This window comes from Lathamus discolor, chromosome 3 (assembly GCF_037157495.1).
Source record: "Lathamus discolor isolate bLatDis1 chromosome 3, bLatDis1.hap1, whole genome shotgun sequence".
NCBI classification, from domain to species: Eukaryota; Metazoa; Chordata; class Aves; order Psittaciformes; family Psittacidae; genus Lathamus; species Lathamus discolor.
Window position 1 is genome coordinate 67,145,574 of NC_088886.1, and position 22,981 is coordinate 67,168,554.

Genomic DNA, 22,981 nt, shown 5'->3' on the forward strand with positions numbered 1-22,981 from the left:
GTTTACTCAAGAGCTGTTCAAATGGCTTTATAGAAAGCTGCTTTCACCTGAGTGCTAGAACATCTAGAGATGAAATAAATGTTGCCCAGTGACTCTGGGCAATTATCCCCAAACCATCCTGTTCTTTTGTGCAGTGCCACCCATATTCTCCATGAGAAAAGCACACATCGATTCAGCTTTGAAGAAGGACCAGAAGAAAGCCAGCAGCTCAGAAGTGAGCCTTCCCAAGTGACCAAATGTGAGGTCTCGGACTCACTCAGAAGCCACCCCAAAGGTGGGGAGCACCAAGCAAACACAGCTGTGGACCATCACAGATGCTCTTCTGAGCTCAGCGGCCTCTTCAAACAGCAGCCTTGGAGCAGAGGATTGCAGCAGCCAAGCTCTGAAACCACAGATACACATCAGGATAGCAAGAGGTAAAGAGGTGTGAGGAGCAATCAAGTCCACTGAAGAAAATCTACAAAGCCTTGAGCCTCTGGGTCAAGCAGGCTGGTGATCTTCACTTCATACCAGCAACTGAAGTATGGTGAGAAAGGCATTTGGCTTGCTTATAGCTGTGAACACACACACACACACACACACACACACACACACACACACATTAGGCACAAGTTCTGCCCTGTGACGGTGCTGAGGCGCTGGCACAGGGTGCCCAGAGAAGCTGTGGCTGCCCCATCCCTGGCAGTGTTCAAAGCCAGGTTGAACACAGGGGCTGGGAGCAACCTGCTCTGGTGGAAAGTGTCCCTGCCCATGGCAGGGGGTTGGAGCTGGATGAGCTTTGAGGTCCCTTCCAACCCAAACCAGGCTGGGATGCTATGATTTTAATTCAGAGCATGCCCAAATGTTTGTCAACATGCCAACATGGACCACTGCTACGTTTGTTGAGCTCACCCTGTCTCATGATACATTTGTGGGAGGCAGAAGTGGTGACCCTGCAAGTTGGCTCTACCTGCTGCAGCGCTGGATATTAAGAAGTAAACCAGTGGCAGAAGTCCCATGAGCTATTTTAAATAGCTCCTGCATGAAGCTTCACTCGAAAGAGAACCAAAAACGCAAGAGTCTTTATGGCAGCCTGAATGAACAGCATCACCCCTACCTGCCAAGAAGCCATCATACTAAACCTGTCAAGAGTTAGGAGCCTGCAGAACAGGCCTTCCACCTGCTGGAAAGAAAGTAGAAAGAAAGGAAGGGAAGACAAACCTAATGCCAATCTGATAGTTGCTGCTGGCAGGAAACAGATGCCAAAGCCCTTCTTCTGGGTTTAGGAAGCTGCCTTCTCCTGGCAAAGGCTGAATGAGACCACAGTGGTACCTGATTTCGAATAAAGCAAGTACTTGGAGGTTTTGGGATCAGTGACAGATGTCAAGGATGCGATACTTGAATGGACTATCAGAGTCTGGTTTTCTCTTGGTCTGGGTTATTTTTGGATGGGGTATTAATCTAGTTCAGGCTTCTATCTTCTCCTAGAGCAGCTCAAGTGGTTTACAGACCATGAGCACCCTAGTGTGAAAAGAGTTTTCAACTAAGATGTTTTTCTTTATAGCCATCACAGAGCAAAGGTCACAGTTAAAGGAGGGAGAGGAGGCTGTTTAACTGGAAAACTCAAGTTTTGAATGCCCAAACAGAAGAGCAAAACCAAACCAAACCTCATTCTCAGTGGATTATCTTCAAACCACCAGGCTGTAAGAGTCTGCTGCCTGAAGAACTGTCCATTGATCAGAAATACTGCAACCCACTTCATAGAAGTAGTAAAATTGCCTTTGGATCTCCACAACTCCACCAGCTGAGGAAGCAGAGCAGTGACCACACATCCAAATAGCTGCATTGATCTTGGTCTATTGAGCAGAAGGTGAAACCTGACAGCAAAGAGTCATTACCCAGCAGTTCATGGATAGCACCACCGAGTAAAGCATGGCAAAACACACAGTCCAGCGAGTCCACTGCCAAGAGAAGCACAAACCCTCACCCCAAGGCTCATGATCCTTCCTATTCAACAAAGCCTGATGGGGTTACACCACTCCAGCCGTCACCTTCCAGGACAAAGGGGTTACCTGGAACCAAGGCTGATATTCAAAGCTCACAAACTACACCTCACTCCACTTACAATTTTCCCTGTAAAGCTATTTCTGTGCTTTAGCAACCCAACAGCTCTAGATCCCATGAGTACATAGATCCCCAAATAGCAGAAGGGTCAGGATTGAGGGGATTTGATTTTTAAGTGATTTATTTGAATTAATCTGTCCTTTCCCCAACATTGTGATGGCAGCCCCACCACTGAGCTGTGGCATTGTGAGGGGTTTCAGTATTCCCACCTACACAAGCAACTCTAGCTTACCAGGCTTGGCAGTGTTCAAGGCCAGGTTAGACACAGGGGCTTGGAGCACCCTAATCTAGTGGAAGGTGTCCCTGCCCGTGGCAGGAGGTTGGAGCTGGATGAGCTTTAAGGCCCATTCCAACCCAAACCAGTCTGGGATTCTGTGATCCTTGTAGAATGTACTCAGACTCTACAATTCATGGCTTCACAACAAAGCTGATGGCGCTGCATCAAAGTTGAGTAGATCAGATACAAACACTGGAACGATTAAGTCCGGCCTGTGGACTCCCTGGCAAAGACTGTGTTGATGGGGTTCAAAGGAGGATTAACGGTGCCCCACTGCAAGCCCCACACATAATAACACTCAGGAGAACTGGTGCCACCAGTTGTATCACCTTCAAGCTGAGTCTCTCCATCAATGCCGGCTGACAGACAGACAAGGAAAGGTTTTCACAGTCATAAGGACACACTGCACCACCGCTTAGGAAAGTTAAATAACCACAGAGAAGCAGCTTAGCATTACTTTGTGAAGAGAGACTCAGCTTCAGAACTACTGAATACAGATGTATTAAGTAGTGAATATTCCCAGTTTTGGTCTTGATATTCAAGATACTTGTCCCTTCAGCAGACAGGAGTGTGGGTAGGATGCCAGGGAACCCATAACCCATGGAGGAAGATGAAGGCAGAGCATGCCCATGCTAGAAGGTTCACAACTTGCAACAACAGCATTCCAGGGTATTGACTGTATTGCTGGATAGGGTCTAGTCCTACAAGGGCTTTTACAAAGTGCTTCTCTGGGTTTTCAGCATTAAAATAGAAGCTTGAATCATGCTTGAAGTTGAAGACCAAACTGCTACAGTCAGCACAGACTGCTTTTGGTTCAAAGTAGATATTAAGTCATCTTGATTGCCTTCCATTTTAAAGAGATCACAGGGAGACAGGAGGATCTCAGAAAAGCAAATGAGTATTTCTGTGCATGTAACTCCATGTTCAATAGGTGCAAAGTTTAATATTAGCTTCACCCTTTGGAAAGACTAAAACCTTGCTTCAACATTGCAGCACATCAGCCTTATTGAGCACCAAGTGTGAGAGTAGCTCCCAGGGGAATCATGGGGAGATGCTGGGTATTCCAAAGCAGACAAGGGCACTGCAGGTAAAGCAGAGCTGATTTCCCCAGTAACTGATGAACAACACTATTTTGATCTTGGTAATAGAAACAGAACCTTTAAAAGATCTGCTGATAGACTAAAATTAGGCTTCTAAAAGGAAGAATGAATTCCATGCCTCATTTCTCAGCATCAAAGATGCTAATGGAGATTCACTTGTCTGTCCTCTTCTTGCAATGGTGTCACTGGAGCCATGGCCCCTGCCCCAGCCAGCCTCCACCTCTCAAACGCAAGGGAAAAGAGAAGGAAAACAAGCACCACAAATATACTAAATAAGAGATAGGAATACAGAAGACAACAGCAACACACTGCACAAAGGGCCACAGAGTCTCCATTCGGCCAGAGCAACACAAGGGTTAATATCTAAAGAGGATGCTGCAGTTTTACTCTGCAGCACAACTGCACAAAGGGTTAAACTCATCCTACCTCAGTACTTGTGCAACACTGCCAGTTAGCTAGATCAATTATTTGAGACTAATCCCACTGAGCATATCTTTGAAGTTCCTAAATTCAAATTCATGCAAAGCAGACAACAGCCATATTACAGGTACCCTAAAATCCAGGCAGTGTGTTTCTTGCCTGGTGTTAACCTATGAATATGATCATTCTCATTGAAGAACAGGCTGAGAACTGGGATGGTTCAGCCTGAAGAAGAGAAGGCTCCTTAAGGGGAGAGCTTAGAGTAGCTCCAGTGCCTAAAGGGGCTCCAGGAAAGCTGGAGAGGGGCTTTGGACAAGGGCCTGTAGGGACAGGCCAAGGGGAAAGGCTTTAACCTGCCAGAGGGGAGACTGAGACGTCCTCTTAGGCAGAAGCTCTTCCCTGTGATTCCATGATTCTGTTTTGACCAAGAGCTCTCAGAAGTAAAGGGATATTTTCTCCTTTAGCAGTGAGGGTAAAGCAGTACCTGCCAAAGCACAGGTAAGCACAGAGCAGAATTCCTAAAGGATGAAAAATGCCATGCACAGCTTACAACCTTCTGAGAATAAGTGGATTTTCTGCCCCTGCTCTTGAACCTCTTTCAGAAGCAGTGGGGTGACTGAAACGTTCCTTCACCATCAGCTCTGTCTTAATAGATCTGACCACATCAAAGGCACACAACCAAGCCTCAGCAGTGCGAGAGCCTGGTGAGAAGACAACAAGCTAAATACCTTGAAAGACATGCTGAGAATATCCACCTTGGTACAGTCCAGTAACTAACGTAATGCGGGGAAGTAGATATGAGATCAGATACAGCTCAAATTCAGGTTGACCAAAAGCGAGTAACAAAAAATGTAGTAACTGTATAGAAAAAGGTTTTTCTCCTTTCCAAGTGAGATGCAGGGTCCCAAGGACCATCTCAAACAGCATCATCCGCCTTTAGAAGTACAACCTGTTTGATATCCTTTTCCTATCCTGTACCTCGTTCCAAATAAGCCAGAGTTCTCTGCCTCTCATCAGCAGTACCTGCTTCTCATCTTTGCACTGCAGGATACATCACAGGCTAAAAAACTTACTTTAGAAAGAGGCTTTTAAAGAATTCCAAAGTGCAAAGAACTGCATTTAAAGCTAAAGTAGAAATGAGAGGAGCATACTTAGCAGGAACACTGACCTAGGAGGAACTAACTTGAACCCCAAGTTGAAGCACAAAACAATTCTTCTCTTTTGAGGATACAATAAAAACCTTGTACAGAAAGTCTCAACTATTTGATGCTCCAAAGAGTGAAAACTTCACAGGTTTCATGGTAATGGCCTTAAAACTTCCAAGGTCCTCAAAATGATACAACCGTTCTTAGAGGAAATCCAGGACAAGTTTTGCTTACATGATTTCATGATACGTAAGAAGCAGAATGCAAGTGGAATAGGTGTTCTGTTGTAGGCTGAGGAAAGAAAACTATACAGAGATGTGCCCCATTCACATCTACAAGGGTTTTCAGCTATTCTAACCAAGCTTCTTACTGTCAAGACCTTGTTGCTGAGTGTCCTTCTCAACCAAACCCCAAACCTAGGGGACGACACTGCTCAGGACAATAGCTTCAAGGCATAGCAGCAGCTCTTGCTATTGAGCTCCTAGTCCACATGCTGAACACAACCTACTGCTGTAAAGAACAGGCATCAGAATCCCTTCTAAGGAGCTCCTCTTACCTCTGCTGAACCTGCCAAAGAGTTGAACCCTACCCCAAAACTTGAGCTCCCCATGAAGCACACACATGGCAGTGTGAGAGGACGAACAGGTCTGGAGAAATCTTTGTATTTCCACCAAAAAAATAATGTAAAGACAGCCTCAAAAATCACGAGGTTCTACCTATACTCACTACTAGCAATATTTTACTAAGAGCCTGAATGCCCAGCATAGAATAACCCAGCCATAACAAAGCAGAGCAGCAGACAGGTAGAAGAAGCAGGGCTATGCCGTCCAGATGTTTTTCCAGAGGACAGCCACCAGGTATCAGTTGTGCCCCAGCCTTGCTAAAGGAGGCCTGGAAAGGACTCCTCTAGTCTTTATGCTTCTTTAAAGAATGCCCTTGCCCCCAGATTACTTACAGAAGCAGCATCATGAGTGCCAGAAAGTAGGTCAGAGTCATTTAAAGCCGCTTTGAAATGCATCTGCACAGAAACTTCTTCATCTTTCAAAAGAGAAGGTATAAAATATTTATTGCCTGGTGCAAACTGTTCGAGACACTCCCAAGGCAAGCTCTGAAATGGCTTTGCACGCCTCATTGAGCCATGCATGGCCTGGGAGAGGAGAGGGGCTCCTTGCACTTGGCAGATAAAGCACCACCACCATACACAAGTACTCATGAGCCCAGCAAATCACAGCACGTGAGATGCTCAGCTTCCCATGGTGTGGGAGCAGGGAGCTTTCCGCTTCCGCTGGTATCTCCTCTCGGGCTTTATGATGCTGCTGCAGAGCTGGGCGTATCTGAGAGGCAGCTCATTCTTCAGCTTCAATATTCCTAATTATCAAACATTCAGCACTTCCAAATGTAAATGAAATGTGCAGCTCTGTGAGAGCAGCACGGAAGAAAGAATAGAGCATTTGCATTCCCACTGGCTAATCCCTGCAAGATAACATTTCACAAACAAAATGCTTCATTGAACATGGAGATTTGCAGCTTTTACAAAGGAAAGTGAACTTTAAACAAATACAAATCAGTTGAGTGATTAACTTCAAATGTTTGGGCTTTTTAAATCTAATCTTTATGTAGAACTAGTATTATCAGAACAGTCTTTCCTGATTAAAGAACCAACTGATAGTGAAACTGGAGGCATTGAAAGTAAAGGGGGGGGGGAGAGAAGTTCAAGGCAACCACAAAAAAATCATTTAAGGTCAATGGGGGTGTCAACACTGGTGCTGACTAGGTTGTGAGTAACACGAGCAGCATCAGCACCACAGGTTACCTAAGGTAAGCATAAACTGTGGGCAACGGAATAGGTTAAGAAGTGAAACTAAACATGCTTTCCCCTGAGCTTTACCATAATCCTCCATGTTATCTTAATTAGCCTCATTTTTTTAATTATACTTTGCAGCGACTTGATCTTTTATAGCACGATTTCAAAGTAGTTTTTCCCCCCCCACTTTGTTCCAGTGCTGTTAGAAGCAGCGGCTCCTCTGCCAAAAGCCAAAGGGCGCATCATGCCTCTGAGCTTTGCCTTGACTAGGTCTTATGCAGCTGCATGGGAAAGCCCATCCTCCTGCCTCCCACCCCTTCATCCTGCCCAGCAGGTCACGGAGGGGATTCTGCCCCACTGCTGTGCTCTGGGTAGACACCCCCTGCAGCCCTGATCCAGCTCTTGGGCAACAGCACAAAAGGGATGTGGAGCTGCTGGAGTGAGGCCAGAGGAGGCCATGGAGATGCTGTGAGGGCTGGAGCAGCCCTGCTCTGGAGCCAGGCTAAGAGAGATGGGCTGTGTCAGCCTGGAGAAGAGAAGGCTCCTGAAGCGGAGACCTTAGAGCAGCTCTATAGGTCTACATCCTACATCTATGGCTCAAGAGAGATTGACTTACCTATTGGAAGTTACTGAAGACTAACTTTTCCCACCTGGGTATTCTTACTTCTACCAAAGTTATGTCTTATTCTCTGAGAAAGTATAGTCCAAATAGAACAAAAGAAGTGGCAGTGATGGAGGCAGCATGAGAGGGCAAACTCATACTTTTCTTAGGCTTTGCTCAGTGAGAAGCCTTCAGGACCCACCATTTCTCACCATTGAGTTTAGCAGATGAGAAGGCAGAAAAAAAGGGGAAAGAAATTACAAGCAAACCACTTCCATTCATCTCTGCTGCATCAGTTTGATAGCACTGCTTCTAAAACAGCCCAGGAGATTAGAGAAGAAAGCTTGTACCCACTGAATCAAGGCTTAACAGGCCCAAGTTAAGCCAGGGCTTTCTCTTAAACCATGGCCATCATTAGCAAGAATTACCTGTAGCCATGTAAACAAAAGAGCTATCAGAAGTGACAGGAGAAGTTCAGGTGTCATCTTTGGCAAGGCTTGGAAACTATTTCTACCTATTACCATACAACTGATTCTAAAGGAGAACCAAGCAGCCAGAGTACCACAATACACTGGGTACATGACCATTACACACTAGAGTTTCAACTCAGTGCTTAGAACTACAGGCAAAGGAAGAAGCCAACACATAGGAAAGGCACAGGGAGAGTTTCTCAACAGCATTTGATGAGATTTAAGACTTTGTGGAGGTTGATACTGTTTGAGAATATGCTCAGCAAAGCCTACCTGCAGAACACCATTCTATGGCTCTGGAACAAATAGATCAGCTTGCTCAGAACCACATCCAGCCTGGCCTGGAATGTCTCCAGGGATGGGGCATCCACCACCTCTCTGGGCAACCTGTGCCAGGGTTTTACCACCCTCACTCTAAAGAATTTCTTCTTCCTCACATCCAGCCTGAATCTTCCCTCTTTTAGTTTAAAACCATCGTTTTCATCCTTTAAATGATCTCCAGTGGACCAGCTGACAATGGGACTTGAGTTTCTATCACACGCCCTTCACGTCAATAGGAAATTTAAGCTGTATTTCTAAATACAACTGCAATAGTTTCTTTACATTTGACAGGGTTAACTACCAGAGTAGACAAGCCTTTCCCCTATTAGTAGTCTTACGTTCCACTAAACACCCCCTCAGTAGTTACACCTGCAATTCTTACTGAGCCATCTCATCTGTCACTCCAAGATCTTACGTGAAAAGAGCCAAGAAGGTTTAGGAAGAGAAGCACAGGAGAACACAGAGGACCAAGGCCATCCAGCACCTCCCTGGGTTTAGATTACACCAGCCGTAGCAGCAAGAGTCACTGCAGTTCCAACGGTCCTGCATCAACAGAACAGCCCCACTAAGGCCAGCCCCCTTTCCCAAGTACCTGGAGAGCTGCTCCTGAGCAAGTAAAGCACTGACAAGCTTGTTGGGGTTCGAATACAGTTATATATTGCACCTATGCCACCCCAAGGAGATAAAAGCAGGTAGCTTTCTGAGCTCCTGACTTGTATATGAGGCAGTATTCAAGTAACTATCCACTTGTTTGAAGAATAGAACCATTTCAGTTCATACACAAAGGTGAGGTTTTCAAGGCTGCTGCTGCTTGTAAACTCCATTATCCCCTCCGACTGCAGCGTTTCTTGCTCCCAGCCTCAACATGGAAGCATTTCTTGCTTCCCAGCTCTCCAACACAAACAGGCTGCTAGAAGGAATTGTGAAACAAATTTTACCCACAAATACACAGTTCCTTAAACCTTAGGAGCTGTTTGTTGGCTTATAACACTTCAGCCTTATTAGACTGATTAAACTCAAGTCACAAAAGTAATCTCTCCAAGGCATAGCTGAGTCCTGTCAAATGCCTCTTGTTGGATTATTTTGCTTCCCCGCAGCCATCTTCTTCTACCATAAACTGCAAAGTCAAAGCAGGCACATGAGAGCACAGCAAACATTCTTCTTCCAAAGCACTACCTCACAAAGCTCTGCCTAAAGTTACCCCAAACTCACTAAACACTAACAGAGAAGGCAACTTTAAGCAAGAAAGCAGGTAACTGAGGTTCTTCCTCAACTGACTCTTGTTGCAACAAAACTATTCTTCCCTAGTAAAAGGTCCTTTAAAAGTCAAAGAGTTTCCTTGGGTATCACTAAAGACACACCAGCAGAACCATGACCATTCCTTAGAGGTACACTACAGAACATATAGACTCATCAGCATATATTTAACAAACTGAACATCTGGTTATCTCCAAAACCACCTCCAACGTTCAGTGACATGTAATGCAACAATCAGAACCCTAAAAAGGCAGGATTTCCTTGGCACTCTGCTAACAGTGTCCCAATTCCCCATCAAAAGGCCGAGTCAGAATTTTACACAAAGCAGTAGCACAAGGAGAGGGACTGGATTATCACTGGAACCCAACAACAAGCCTCTTCATGCAACAAACACGTGGTGTTTTGCTGCTGTTACTGCATTTTAAGTGGATTTGCCCTTACCTGGATGGCTTTGGGAGCTCATTGCTGGTGACGTCAAGTCCTTTGGAGAAGGGATTGGAGCCGGAGCAGTTTCCACGCAAGTCCCAGCAGCTCAAAAGAGCTCCAGTGTTTCACCAATACATAGAAATTGGAAGTGGGGATTAAATCATGGCCACCTTATAAAATCCAGGGCACAGGGACATGCTGAGTTGTAGAGAAGTAATCCAATGGGGTGGCAGAATATCTTCTAATAGCTTTCAAACTCAGAACCTGCAATTAAAGAAAAAGATGCCTGCATTAGAGAATTAAGACTTTCAACCATTTAATTACCCACTAGACAACATATTTATCCCCACCAGATTCAAACTAGTAGACTATTTCAGGCTTTCAAGGTTGCAGAGAGTAATTTTCATGTAGAGAGGCAATTTTGATTAATAACCATAAAACTGCAGCCTAATATTTTAACAGCATTCAAAAGCAAGACTTAAACAATAAAACTCCAACTCCACATTGGAGCCTGAAAAACCCAAACTTGCATGTTAATTCTCAGCCTCCAACAGCACCATATGAAGTCACTTCGGTCCAACAGCTTCCATATTTCCCAAACCATATGTATGAGTGGTAACTGTACTTCAGGCATCTGTTCCCCAAAGAAGTCGAAAGAAAAACTCCTCGGTGCCAAGAAGCAGAATTGGAGGAGGAAGGAAAAAAAATTCCACACAAGCAAATCCACTCCCACTCTAGCAGATTATTAAGAAGCAACTTCACATTACCCCAAGGGAAAAAATAAACCCACCGTTTCCTAGTAATTTTAAGCTGTATATTAGAGGGAGGAAGAAAAGGGGGTGAAAAAGACCACTGAGTAAGAAACCCAGTGTACCCCTGCCCACCCCCATGAAACTAGAACAGCAGCAAGGCCAAGCTGGATGGGGTTTGGAGCAACCTGTTCTAGTGGAAGGTATCCCTGCCCATGGCAGGGGGGTGGAAGTGCTTGCGCTTTAAGGTCCCATCCAACCCAAACCACTCTGTGACTCTGTGAAACCAAAGTGTGTCCTTTAACCAAAGTATTTCACAACCAGAGGTTATTTCCCTTCTTTGTCCCAAAAAGTCCTAGAAGCACAGAATGGTTTGGGTTGGAAGGGACCTTAAACCTCATCCACACAGGGAAAAACTTCTGCCTAAGAGCTCATCTCAGTCTCCCCTGTTCTGGCAGGTTAAAGCCATTCCCCTTGTCCTGTCCCTACAGGCCCTTGTCCAAAGCCCCTCTCCAGGTTTCCTGTAGCCCTTTAGGCACTGGAGTTGCTCTAAGGTCTCCCCTTAAGGAGCCTTCTCTTCTCCAGACTCCCAGCAAACAGATAACCTCTCCTGGATACCAAGGATGACATGTTGACACACAGATGGTACCTGGGGTTCCTCACTGCCCTGACAAGGCGTTTCTGCCTTCCCAGCTTGGAGAACAAGACCAGTTTAGAATCAGCGCTCCCTAACCCACTTCACACATGAAGTCAGCCTGCTGGCAGAAATGGACCAGTCACCCCATCTCAGTGAATCCCGCTGACTCTGCTCAAAGCACAGTGGGGAGCACTCACCCCAAACTGCTTCACCAGCAGATCTAAGGGTGTGGTGACCTTCAGCAAAAAGACAGTGAGATGGCTTGGGCGGGGGACGATGATGATGATAGTAACTACTATTGCTGCTTGCACAATGAGCATCTGTCCGCAACTTATCTGTACCATCTATTCTTGGAAGAGCTCTTACCATGCTCAGATATTCATGTTCCTTTTCAATAACGCAGCAAAACCAGGTCAAAGTCTTTAACTACCACCCACTGTCACTTATGGAATCATAGAATGGTTATGGTTGGAAGGGACCAACCCCCTGCCATAAGCAGGGAAAGCCTCCTCTAGACCAGGTCGCTCAAAAGGTAGATTTAGATTAGACATTAGGCAGAACCTCTTCCCTGTGAGGGTGGCTCAGGCGCTGGCACAGGGTGCCCAGAGAAGCTGTGGCTGCCCCATCCCTGGCAGTGTTCAAGGCCAGGTTGGACACAGGAGCTTGGAGCACCCTGCTCTAGTGGAAGGTGTCCCTGCCCATGGCAGGGGCTGGAACTGGATGAGCTTTAAGGTCCCTTCCACCCCAAACCAGTCTGGGATTCCATGATAAGGAAACCAGACCTCCCAGGATAACGACAGCAGTCATTTCCGAACTCATGTCACCACCAAATCCTAATATTCAGCCACCACTTGCACTGGTGTAAATGCAGTTTAATGAGACATTTCCCAAGTAGTCAGAAGTGGTTGTCAGGCCCCAGTCTGCCACAATTCTTATGTAAATCTGTCATTTTGCCACTACCTCACAAAACCACTTCTCAAATGAGGAGCAGCAAAACGCTGATTACCCCATGCCTGGTACATTTGGAGTTCTATAGGGTTTTCCAAGGAAATTCCCTCATTAAGCAATAAAACAGTGAACAGAGATTGTTCTACTTGTACCCCACTGCTTTCCAGGACAAGGGCAACCACCTCACACACAGCTGTGGGAGCAGCATCGTCTGTGGCACACGAGCTCCTTGGGCATGGGGAAGTACCGAATCATGGCCATGATGAGCTGCTCAGGCAGCCTGCCCACTACTAACCAGATACACACTGTATGTGATGGGATGAGATGTGTTTGTTTACAGCAGCACAAGCTTCTCATGAGTAACTTCAGAATCAGTTTTAGCCAGACAGGTCCTTCCTTTCCTATGGGGAGAGGGATGGGAGGCACAGGAGTGGTGCATGGAACCTCCCTGCTGTCTTCAAGCAAGTCCAATGCTTGCCCGCTGGCTTAGGGAATTGTCTTGGCCTCCAACAAGCAATGGTACACTGACCATTCCAGCTTTGGCAATTCACCTGGAGGCCTTCCCTAGGTACAGCCCAAGAGCATCTGTGCACAAGCCTGTGGGGATGGCACGTTTCAGACTACAGGGCAGAAAGGGTGAGTACGATAGTAGGCTGAAACAAGCAAGAGTCTAAAACACACACTTTCTTCAATCAGGCTCAGCAAACAGGACTGGTATGATCAAGCTTATTCCTTTCTGAGTCTGGTTCCTGCTGGAAAAACTCAACAGAAGCACAAAGAGTAAAGCAAAATCTTCCACTAGAGCAGGTTGCTATAGGCACCTGTGTCCAACCTGGCCTTGAACACTGCCAGGGATGGGGCAGCCACAGCTTCTCTGGGCACCCTAAGCCAGCGCCTCAGCACCCTCCCAGGGAAGAGCTTCTGCCTAAGAGTTCATCTCAGTCTCCCCTCTGGCAGGTTAAAGCCATTCCTCTTGTCCTGTCCCTACAGGCCCTTGTAAAGGTCGCTACCTTTGTCCTCTTCAACTGCATGACCAGGCTTGCCCCCTAAAACCACTCCACAACTCAGTTCGGCACTGTTCCTTTCACTTTCCATGGCCACTTTCTCCCCACTGGGCATCCTGACAGCCATTAAGAGACAGAATTGCATGTGAACTAGAATATACAAGTAATCCAACAGTTTTCCAAGTCTTTTTCCATACATTTCTCAGCTCCCAAAATCCTTAGTAACACGGAACAGAAACATTCCAGTTCTGCCACACAAATGTTCTGACAGGATGAATGCTCACCTTCCCCTCCCCAGCCTATTCCAGATGTGCATCTCTCCAAGTCCCAAGTACAGATGTGCAGTACCCAGTCATTAAAGTTCTGGGCAAGCTCTCTTTACAAAGCTCTAGTTTCCAGAGCTTAAATTGCTGCGGTACTTCAACCAAGATAAAAATATTGGCCTAAGGGTGAACTTGCAAGATTGTTTTAAGCCAAGTCAGGCCGGTTGCTTCAGGATACCATCAATGAGCTTGCTTCATCTGCAGGCCCTCTCAGGGCATGCCACCACCACCCCCAGACAGCAACACTACAGCCAGCTGACAAGATCACTTGAAACCCTCAGTTAAACAAACCTAACCGCTCGCTGATTCAACGCATCAAAACATGGTGTAATTCATATACCTACTATACTCATCACTCTGCTTTGAAGGTTATTTCTATGTCCAGAGAAAGCTGTGCTGCATTTCAGACCCCTGAGATGCTGCCTTTTAGCAGGACAAGGAGGGCAATTCTGTGAAGAGAACAGCAGAAAGGATGCTAGGAGAGTGCCTTCTGCATCCTGGCACTTCTGTAGCAGCACTACAGCATCCTGATGATTGATCTCTAAAAGCCATGGAAACACCCATCATCCAAAAGCATTATCACAGAAGATAACTCTGGAGCAACAGCACAAGAGGGACATAGAGCTGCTGGAGTGAGGCCAGAGGAGGCCATGGAGATGCTGCGAGGGCTGGAGCAGCTCTGCTCTGGAGCCAGGCTGGAGCTCTCTAAGGGGAGACCTTAGAGCAGCTCCAGTGCCTAAAGGGGCTCCAGCTCTGCTCTGGAGCCAGACTGGAGCTCTCTAAGGGGAGACCTTAGAGCAGCTTCAGTGCCTAAAGGGGCTCCAGGAAACCTGGAGAGGGGCTTTGAGGTCCCTTCCAACCCAAACCAGGCTGGGATTGTACGATCCTGCTGCCTGACACCACAGATTAAATTCTTATAACAAGATGATTTTCATCACATGCCCCCCTCAACAAAGAAAAATCAACCAAGGTATTAGGCCCCTTCCTGTATTAACAGGCACAAACAGTATTAAGTTTAATCCCACATGCTCCGTGTAAGATGATGACACCATCCTGGTGCTTGCTTGGCTTCCTTCCATGCAGCTGGTGAACAACCTGCTCCTGCAGCATGTCCATGCTTTGCACAGACTAAATCTTCTTTGACAAGAGACCCCAAAGTTTACCCAGAGGAACAAGACAAAAGCTGCCTTTGCTCTGCAGTGGTTGTTTATGAAACCCTGCCAATACAGGATCTATACATATGAAAGGAGGAGGAGACAAGGGAAAGGCATATAGCTATTTGAAAGAAATAATGTACTGTGACCACAAAATGATTTCCTACATCTTTATTTAGTGCAGAGGCAGTGTGAAACATTCTCCAGGGCTGATTCTTCTCTCTAGGGACCATGTCTCCAGAGCCACTGCTTTGCAAGCTGACAAGGCCAGTAGCAGCAGTCCTGAGGACCCAAACACAACCCTTTTACAATATCACTTCAGCTTCTGCTTCTCAAGCAGAAAACAGCTTCACTGACTCTGTCCCTGGAGACCAAGTTCCATGAGCGCTGCCCACTGGTTTTCCTTCAGTGATTCTCAAACCAGACTTCTCCCAGAAAACACATTTGCAAACCCCAAACATCATCACCCTCTCAAAGAGTTGAAGGTCTCTGTAGGCAGTGTTTCTGTCTCTGGTACAAATTCCTCATGCAGGTGAAGCAGATCATGAGATGACTTAAAGATATTAGAGTGATGCAGAATCATGGCAGAGAAGTCACCAATCCCTTTGTTTTCCATCCTTTTCTCTCAGAGCAAGAAGTTTTTCCCACTCTTTTCCTGGGAGAGAGTTTGGGTGGACAAGAAGGAAATAAAGAGATCAGAAAAGATACTGTGTGTGGCAACCTGGAGCAGAGAGCATCACATGTTCCTTCTTAACTGCACTATGACACACGGGAGTGCCTGAATTCCAAAAGCAAATGGACAGACTCCATAGGAAAGGGGACAACCACCAAGTGTTTCTTTACAAGACAAGTCACTGGCTTGCAGGAGGGTGTTTCAGAGGGGTGCCACCATGTGCATGTCCTGTTGTGAAACACCTCCCAGGGTACACCTTGGATGCTGCTGGAGAACGTGGCGATCGAAGTACCTTTAAAGACAAAACACCTACACCCCACTCTACAGTCACCAAATCCATTCAGTTCTGGGATGTGACCGTCCTACCTTTTGCACAACAGTTTACTCCTTACAACTTTCTACTCTTGCACTGAAATCTCCCAGCAAACTCGGTTCCTGGGTTTCCACACAAGTGGTAAGTATGCCTGCATTCATTACAACACTCGCAACTGGAAGTACCTACACAGCACTCAGGCACCCACACAGAAGAGCAGGGAGCAGAGTGAGTTGGAGTAGCTGAAGCCTTCGTTACAGTTAGAAGGGTGTAACTAATAATTAATCAGAAACCCCAACCTAACCGCTGTTACAAACAGCTTCTCACACAGTTAGCACAGATCCAGACTGACCAGTCTGGCTCTTATACCTGGAGCATCCCATCTTTGCCACTTGTTTTCTCCACACTCTTATCTTGCAGTAGCACAGCCAGAGGTTCCTACCTGTAAGATCCAGAGATCCACACAATGATTCAAATGTACAACCTAAGGAACACAGAATCATTACCCAGTACTTGGAGGAATTAAAACACAGTGCATTTGTTTAGCAAATGCTGACATTTCAATGCCAACCTTTACAAGTGCTATTCTCACATGGCAGCCAAGAGCAGAACAAATAGTGTGTTTCTGCCTCTCCCTTCAACTTCCACTTCCAGATATAAGCAGTAAATGCTCACAGCATGTATGTTCACATTAAACATTTTAACTTTGTGACAGGTTTTGTATGGTATAATGTTCAGAGAGAGCTTCTCTCTCTAACCACATTCGTCCTAAGTGTTAAATTACAGTCTATGTGCATTAAGACTTCAAGAATAACCAATACTTACTGTGTATTTACACAGTTCCTTCAGGGAAGACTATAATACACTGCTAGACAGTTCCTGGTAGTTGCTTTTGGAGCAATCCTTCTTTATTTTAGGCAGTGGCTTGTTAAGCAGTGCTATACATGCACTGAAGACACCAGCAGACATGAGAATGAACTGAACACCAGTCACAAAAGGCACAACACTAGTAACTAACTGTGAGCCACCTTATTAACACAGAACTAACCCACCGCTATTCAAGGGTAGGAACATACATAGAAGTCACTATGTGCAGCACAAATTCTTCATAAAAACAGTGAAGAAAAAAGGCTTTCTACACTTTCAGCTCCTTTTGGTTCTTGCTGTAGAGAAATACCCCACTATGATGGGAAGGGCACACAGATCCCTTAAGTAAGGCTGCCTTTCCCATGCTTTAGTTTGGTTTTGAAGTGGAGTCACCAACTCCAACTGATCTCTGGTGGCAGTCCTTCCACCTTAGTGGCGTCAATCCACACGATGAGAAACTAACCCAAACTGGTATTTCAGTAGAAACATTGATATTTCAGTACAGGTGAAGACTTCTTCACCCATTTCAATATTAAACTAACACATAATGCCACCACTAGAGCTTGCCCTTAGCAGAAGTCCGCTTTCCTTACTGGACTTGAAGATATTACAGGTCTTTTCCAGGCTAGTTGAGTCTATGACTACTTGGAAGCGTACAAGGTGAGGTTGGACACAGGGGCTTGGAGCAACCTGCTCTAGTGGAAGGTGTCCCTGCCCGTGGCAGAGGGGTGGAACTGGAGGAGCTTTAAGATCCCTTCCAATACAAACCAGCCTGGGATTCTATAACTAGATTTTGTACATCTCCTGCATCCAATCCTTCCTACCATCTACAGACCACCATGACCAACAGTTACAGCTGCTTTGAAAGCTGAAGATGCCTCCATGTCCTAAAAAGAATGACATTAAGATCTACTGGTGGATACCATGCAGTTTTTGCAGCCCTTCATTGCCAGAAGTACACAAAGTATTATCATTTCTACTTCCCCATATATGACCCTAATAGCTGGACAGATGAAAAGGGGATCTACTGGTATCCCCCTTATTTCTAGACCTTGATACTCATTGCTGTTAAAGCAGCACTGAAGGCATCCCAAATCCACATGAAAGCAAAAAACCAAGGCTTTGGGAACAACCAAGTGAATGACAAGTGGACCTAAAGCCTCCAATGCATGATCCAAGACTATGAACACAGGATCACCTTTAGGAACATGAGCAAATCTGGAAATACTACCTCATGTTCACTCTGTGGAAGCTCCACTTGACAGAGTGGGCAACAGCTTGGAAAACTGGGTTTAGAGTCAAGTGGGAGCAGGGCTCATGGAAGAGCTGCAGATTAAGAAATGCAACTGCCTGTGTGTAAAAACCTGGGAATACATAGGATTCCAGAGCCCTCATTAACTAGCAAGGCTCTGGCAGAGGGTCTGAAGGAGCAGGATGCTTCTGAGCTCGATCCAGTTTCTCAGCAAGAGCAGCAAAAACAAGCAGTCTCACAGATGGATTCACGTGGGAGGCAGAAAGGAGAGAAGTCTGCCTCAGGAGCCCGCTCCAGCTGCTTCTGAAGCCTTGGAGGAGATGGAACAAATTGGGCAGTTACACATAGAACTCGATCATCTTGGCTTTTCCTGAAGCCCTCTTCTGCCCTCATCCCATGTTTTGCCTCCATCCTAGTATTTCTGCATGGGAAAGAGCTCAAATCAGATAGCTGAAAGCAGTGCTGGACAGAAGGCAAAAGAATGCAGGGAATTTATGGACCACCTCCTCCTCATTTCTTCATCCCTTCCCTGCAGATCACAACTACAAGAATTAAAAGCACAAAAAAACCCACAACAAAATTCTTAAATACTTAACTGAAAAGTGAACAAAAATGGTCAATCCTTGTTAATCAAACCCCCTAACCCCATTTCAGTGCCAGGAAGAGTGTGTGCGTGACCCAGCAGGCAGCACGCTCACACCAAGTGAACGTTCCCATTGCAAACACAGCAGCACCTCAAGCTTCCTTTTGGGTGCCTATGATCCAAACACAACTTCCACTACATATTTAGATCCCCTTAAATTCATGCAGGGCAGTCACATGGAACAGGGTGCCCAGAGAAGCTGTGGCTGCCCCATCCCTGGCAGTGTTCAAGGCCAGGCTGGACACAGGGGCTTGGAGCACCCTGCTCTAGTGGAAGGTGTCCCTGCCCGTGGCAAGGATTGGAACTGGATGAGCTTTAAGGTCCTTTCCAACACAAACCAGTCTGGGATTGTATGAATAATGCAGGTTTCAAAACAAGCCTTATTTTCTCCAACTGCCTGTGCACACACAATCCTTCTTTCCTTTTAAAACAGCTTGATATAGACAAAAACCCCAACACTTATGTAATTAGTTTTGGGAAACAACTGAACACCAAACTTGCCAACCACATTTTCACTCTAGCTCAGCTCTCAGAACTGCTAAAAATGTACAATTCATCATTCTTTACCTGGGGTGTTTTCAAATCCTCATACGTAGGTAGGGGGGACAAAAACATAGACTGGTTTGGGTTGGAAGGGACCTTAAAGCCCACTCAGTTCCAACCCCTGCCACAGGCAGGGACACCTTCCACTAGAGCAGGGTGCTCCAAGCCCCTGTGTCCAACCTGGCCTTGAACACTGCCAGGGATGGGGCAGCCACAGCTTCTCTGGGCACCCTGCGCCAGCACCTCAGCACCCTCACAGGGAAGAGCTTCTGCCTTGTATCCAACCTGAACTTCCCCTGTTTCAGTTTGAACCCATCACCCCTTGTCCTATCACTGCTGTCCCTGATGAAGAGTCCCTCCCCAGCATCCCTACAGGCCCCCTTCAGACACTGGAAGCTGCTCTGAGGTCTCCATGCAGCTTCTCTTCTCCAGACTGAACAGCCCCGACCATACTTCAGCTGCTACAACCCACATCTGAACTTCTTGTTCCTTCTGACAAAGAATCACAATTCCTGGTCACTCGCTGTGCCCAACCCATCTGCTCTAGCAGCACAAAATAGCTGAGTACATGTGTCATCAATCACTGCAATTTATTTCATTAACTTGCAAAAAGAATATTGACTTTTTCTTTCAAGAACAAACATTGTTTAAGGTTAGGCCAGTTCTTTTTTTTCCATGTTATTTAATTGAATGTTATCTGATTACCACAAAAAATAATTAAGTCTAAAGCAACCCTGTCACATCATTCTTTTGTCAAGTAAAACATTTCCCCAAGTCTCTTTTGGAACTGACTTCAGTACAGGGCTAGTTTGGACCAGAAACTTCATTCCCCATGTTCTCAACTACCCTGGTGTTCAGTGCAGGATGAGAACCTGCCTGTTCCCATCTACCAGCACCACTGTGCTTTTTAAGCACTGACCTTTGTCATGCTCTTGGAAAGAAAAATGCCTCAAGGTCTCCAACAAACAAGTTGTTGAATCATTTTCAAGTGTCCATTTAGCCCTCTGCTGCTCCCTGGAAAATAGGTGACACAAGAACAGGGGTATTACAAGGGGTTGTGGGGTTTATTCTGCAATGTGGGTATCCCAGTGTTCCTGGCACAGAAAGAACACCAACAAAACACCAACAACTGGTGTCACACTGACAGCACAAACTGACACCAGTTGAACGATGCAAGCTTAGAATCACAGGATCAACCAGGTTGGAAAAGACCTTTAAGCTCATCCAGTCCAGCTGCTCCCCATCACTGCCAAAGGCCACCACTGACCCATGGCACTCAGGCCTCGTCTCCATGGTGTGTGAACACTTCCAGGGACGGCGACTCCAGCCCTGCCCTGGGCAGCCTGTTCCAATGCCTGAGCACCCTCTGGGGAAGGAATTGTTCCTCAGCTCCATCTAAACCTGCCCTGGTGCAGCTTGAGGCCGTTTCCTCTTGTCCCATCCCTTGCTCCTTGGGAGCAGAGCCCAGCCCCTCCTGGCTCCACCCTCCTGTTGGGCAGTTGTAGGGAGCGATAAGGTCCCCCCTGAGCCTTCTCTTCTCCAGACTGAACCCCCCAGGTCCCTCAGCCGTTCCCCACCACACTTGTGGTCCAGGCCCTGCACCAGCTCCATTGCCCTTCTCTGGCCGCGCGCCAGCATCTCAATGTCTCTCTTGTAGTGAGGGGCCCAGAGCTGAACACAGGATTCAAACACATTCTTTTCCCTGGACTTTCCGACTGCTACATAGGCTTACTTGGCTCACCCATGAAGGTCTCAGCCCTGGTCCATCACCTCCACCTCCCCATATGCAGCACATGATCTCACCCACCTTGCAGAAAGAAGGCTCCTTCCATGCATCCATGCCTGCTCACCCAACCTTGCCCATCCATGGTCTGTAAGGAGCCACTTAGCTCAGTTCTGCATTATGTTTCTCCATGCCTTAGTTAAGTGGCTTAAACACTCACTGTTAACCCCCAGAAAGCTCTTTTGTTTGAGGACAAGACCAATGCCATTTTCTACACCTAGATGCCACACACCCGCTGCAAAGAACACCTGTTAATGCAGCCTTACTAGGCCACTGGCAGGAATTGCTATCACCACTCACACACACATCCCCTTTCACTCCCAAACTCCAGCTCCCATGAGCCTGCCCTACAGAGACAGGGCTGTTAATGCAAATATCCACTGCAGGAAAGCATGCAGGCCTCGAGGGTGACTGCCCAGCTCATGAGACAACAGCACACCCTCGCCCACAAAACAGAGCATCACAGGAGCTGCAGTTTACATGTTGGCATGTTTGACTGCTTCTGCCTTGCACTGAATGCTAATATTGCTACCAAAACACTCTGGTTTCCACAGCAACACAGCGATCCAGACCACAGTCCTCATGATCTTGTGGTGTCACTCTTCCATCTCTTAACGTGCCTCTGTTTTCGTAGAGTCAATAAAAATCATACAATCATATGAATCATAGAACAGGTTTGGTGGGAAGGGACCTCAAAGCTCATCCATTCCCACCCCCCTGCCATGGGCAGGGACACCTTCCACTAGAGCAGGTTGCCCCAAGCCCCTGTGTCCAACCTGGCCTTGAACACTGCCAGGGATGGGGCAGCCACAGCTTCTCTGGGCACCCTGCGCCAGTGCCTCAGCACCCTCACAGGGAAGAGCTTCTGCTAAAGCCTAATCTCTACCCAGTGTATATGCAGTGCATTATGTATTTGCATATCTTCTTACTCAAAGGATCTTAACCAGGGCATCACCTAAGCACAGATTTCATATATAAACACAGAGGATACTGCAGTGAAGAGGAAAATAAAAATACAGCTTAAAAGGGAAAGTGCAATATAAACTTCTTTGTGTTACTTGTTGGCAAAACCTTTCCTCCTCTCCTCATCAGCATATGAAAAGTGATGTTGACATACACCTGTAACAGCATGACAGAGCTGGCAGTCAAACACTGAAACACATAACAGGGAACACTAGCAGCTAAGTCAACAGTTCTTTTTGACATCAAAAAACCTTTAAACGAACAAGAAAGCTGGAAAGGAGCTTTTGACAAGGGCATGGAGTGATACGACAAGGGGGAATGCCGCTTGCTCCATGTTTAACTCACAAGTCCCACTCTCAAGCCACACACATGGCTAGAACAGAAGATCAACTCCATCAGCAGGACCATGTCAATTCCTGTGTTGTAGCCCTCTAAGCAGGGTTCCATTTTTAATGGCCAACAGCAGCCTTTAATAACAACTAGACTCTTCAGTCAGTATTTCAAGCTTGCAGCTGATAAGCAAGAAAAGCAAGGCAGAAACAAGTGGAACTACACGTACTTAAGGGTCTTTGGGCTCGGGGTATAGCACCATCAAAGCAAACAGGACAAAACCCTTTGAAGAAGCTCTTGTCTATAGAGAAACAGAAGCCACCCAACTTTGGGACTTCACTTCCCAGGTGTTGCTCCAGCTCCAGGGCTGTTATTGAACTCGGAGTAAAGGAAGAACTCCATTTACATGAGGATTTATAGATCCTATTTTGTCTGCTTGCACAATACAAACGCAGCAAGACAAATTGGAATTGGTCCTTGAAAGAAGGCAACTGGATGGTAAAGCCACAAAAACTGGGCTGTATTTCAAGGACTGATACAGTATCAGTCACAGAGGCGGTTTGAAGGTAGGTTTTAAAGCACTGTCAGTCACCAGTTGAAGAGGCATCAAGTCAGCATCCTCAAGGAAGCCTTAGAGCCCAAGCTCACACATGCAAGGATTCAATTGTGTTAGCTTTCTATGATCTAGAGTAAAAATTATACCCCTGTTTATGGCTTTATACTCTAAACAGCATAAACACACTATTCTTCCCTCTAAGACATTCCTCTTTCAGATTAGGAATCAAGCAAAGTCACTTAAACCAGGGTTTGACCCTCTTCAGCCTTCTCCATCCATTTTCCAAACACCATGGCCCGAACTTCAGGATCTGTTATCC

At 46.3% G+C, this 22,981-nt stretch overlaps 1 protein-coding gene across 7 annotated transcripts in view; it reads right to left on the minus strand.

The window, feature by feature from the left end:
- HDAC4 (histone deacetylase 4) overlaps positions 1 to 22,981 on the minus strand; it is a 217,326-nt gene that overhangs the window by 180,017 nt on the left and 14,328 nt on the right. For 6 of the 7 annotated variants that reach the window (XM_065669699.1, XM_065669701.1, XM_065669694.1 and 3 more), the window contains exon 2: positions 9,940 to 10,188. In XM_065669699.1, coding sequence (XP_065525771.1) covers positions 9,940 to 9,961 — 22 coding nt within the window. In that variant the 5' untranslated portion in view covers positions 9,962 to 10,188. Of the gene's footprint in view, positions 1 to 9,939; positions 10,189 to 19,949; positions 20,045 to 22,981 lie in introns of all 7 variants that reach the window. The other variant, XM_065669696.1, reaches the window with a different exon arrangement.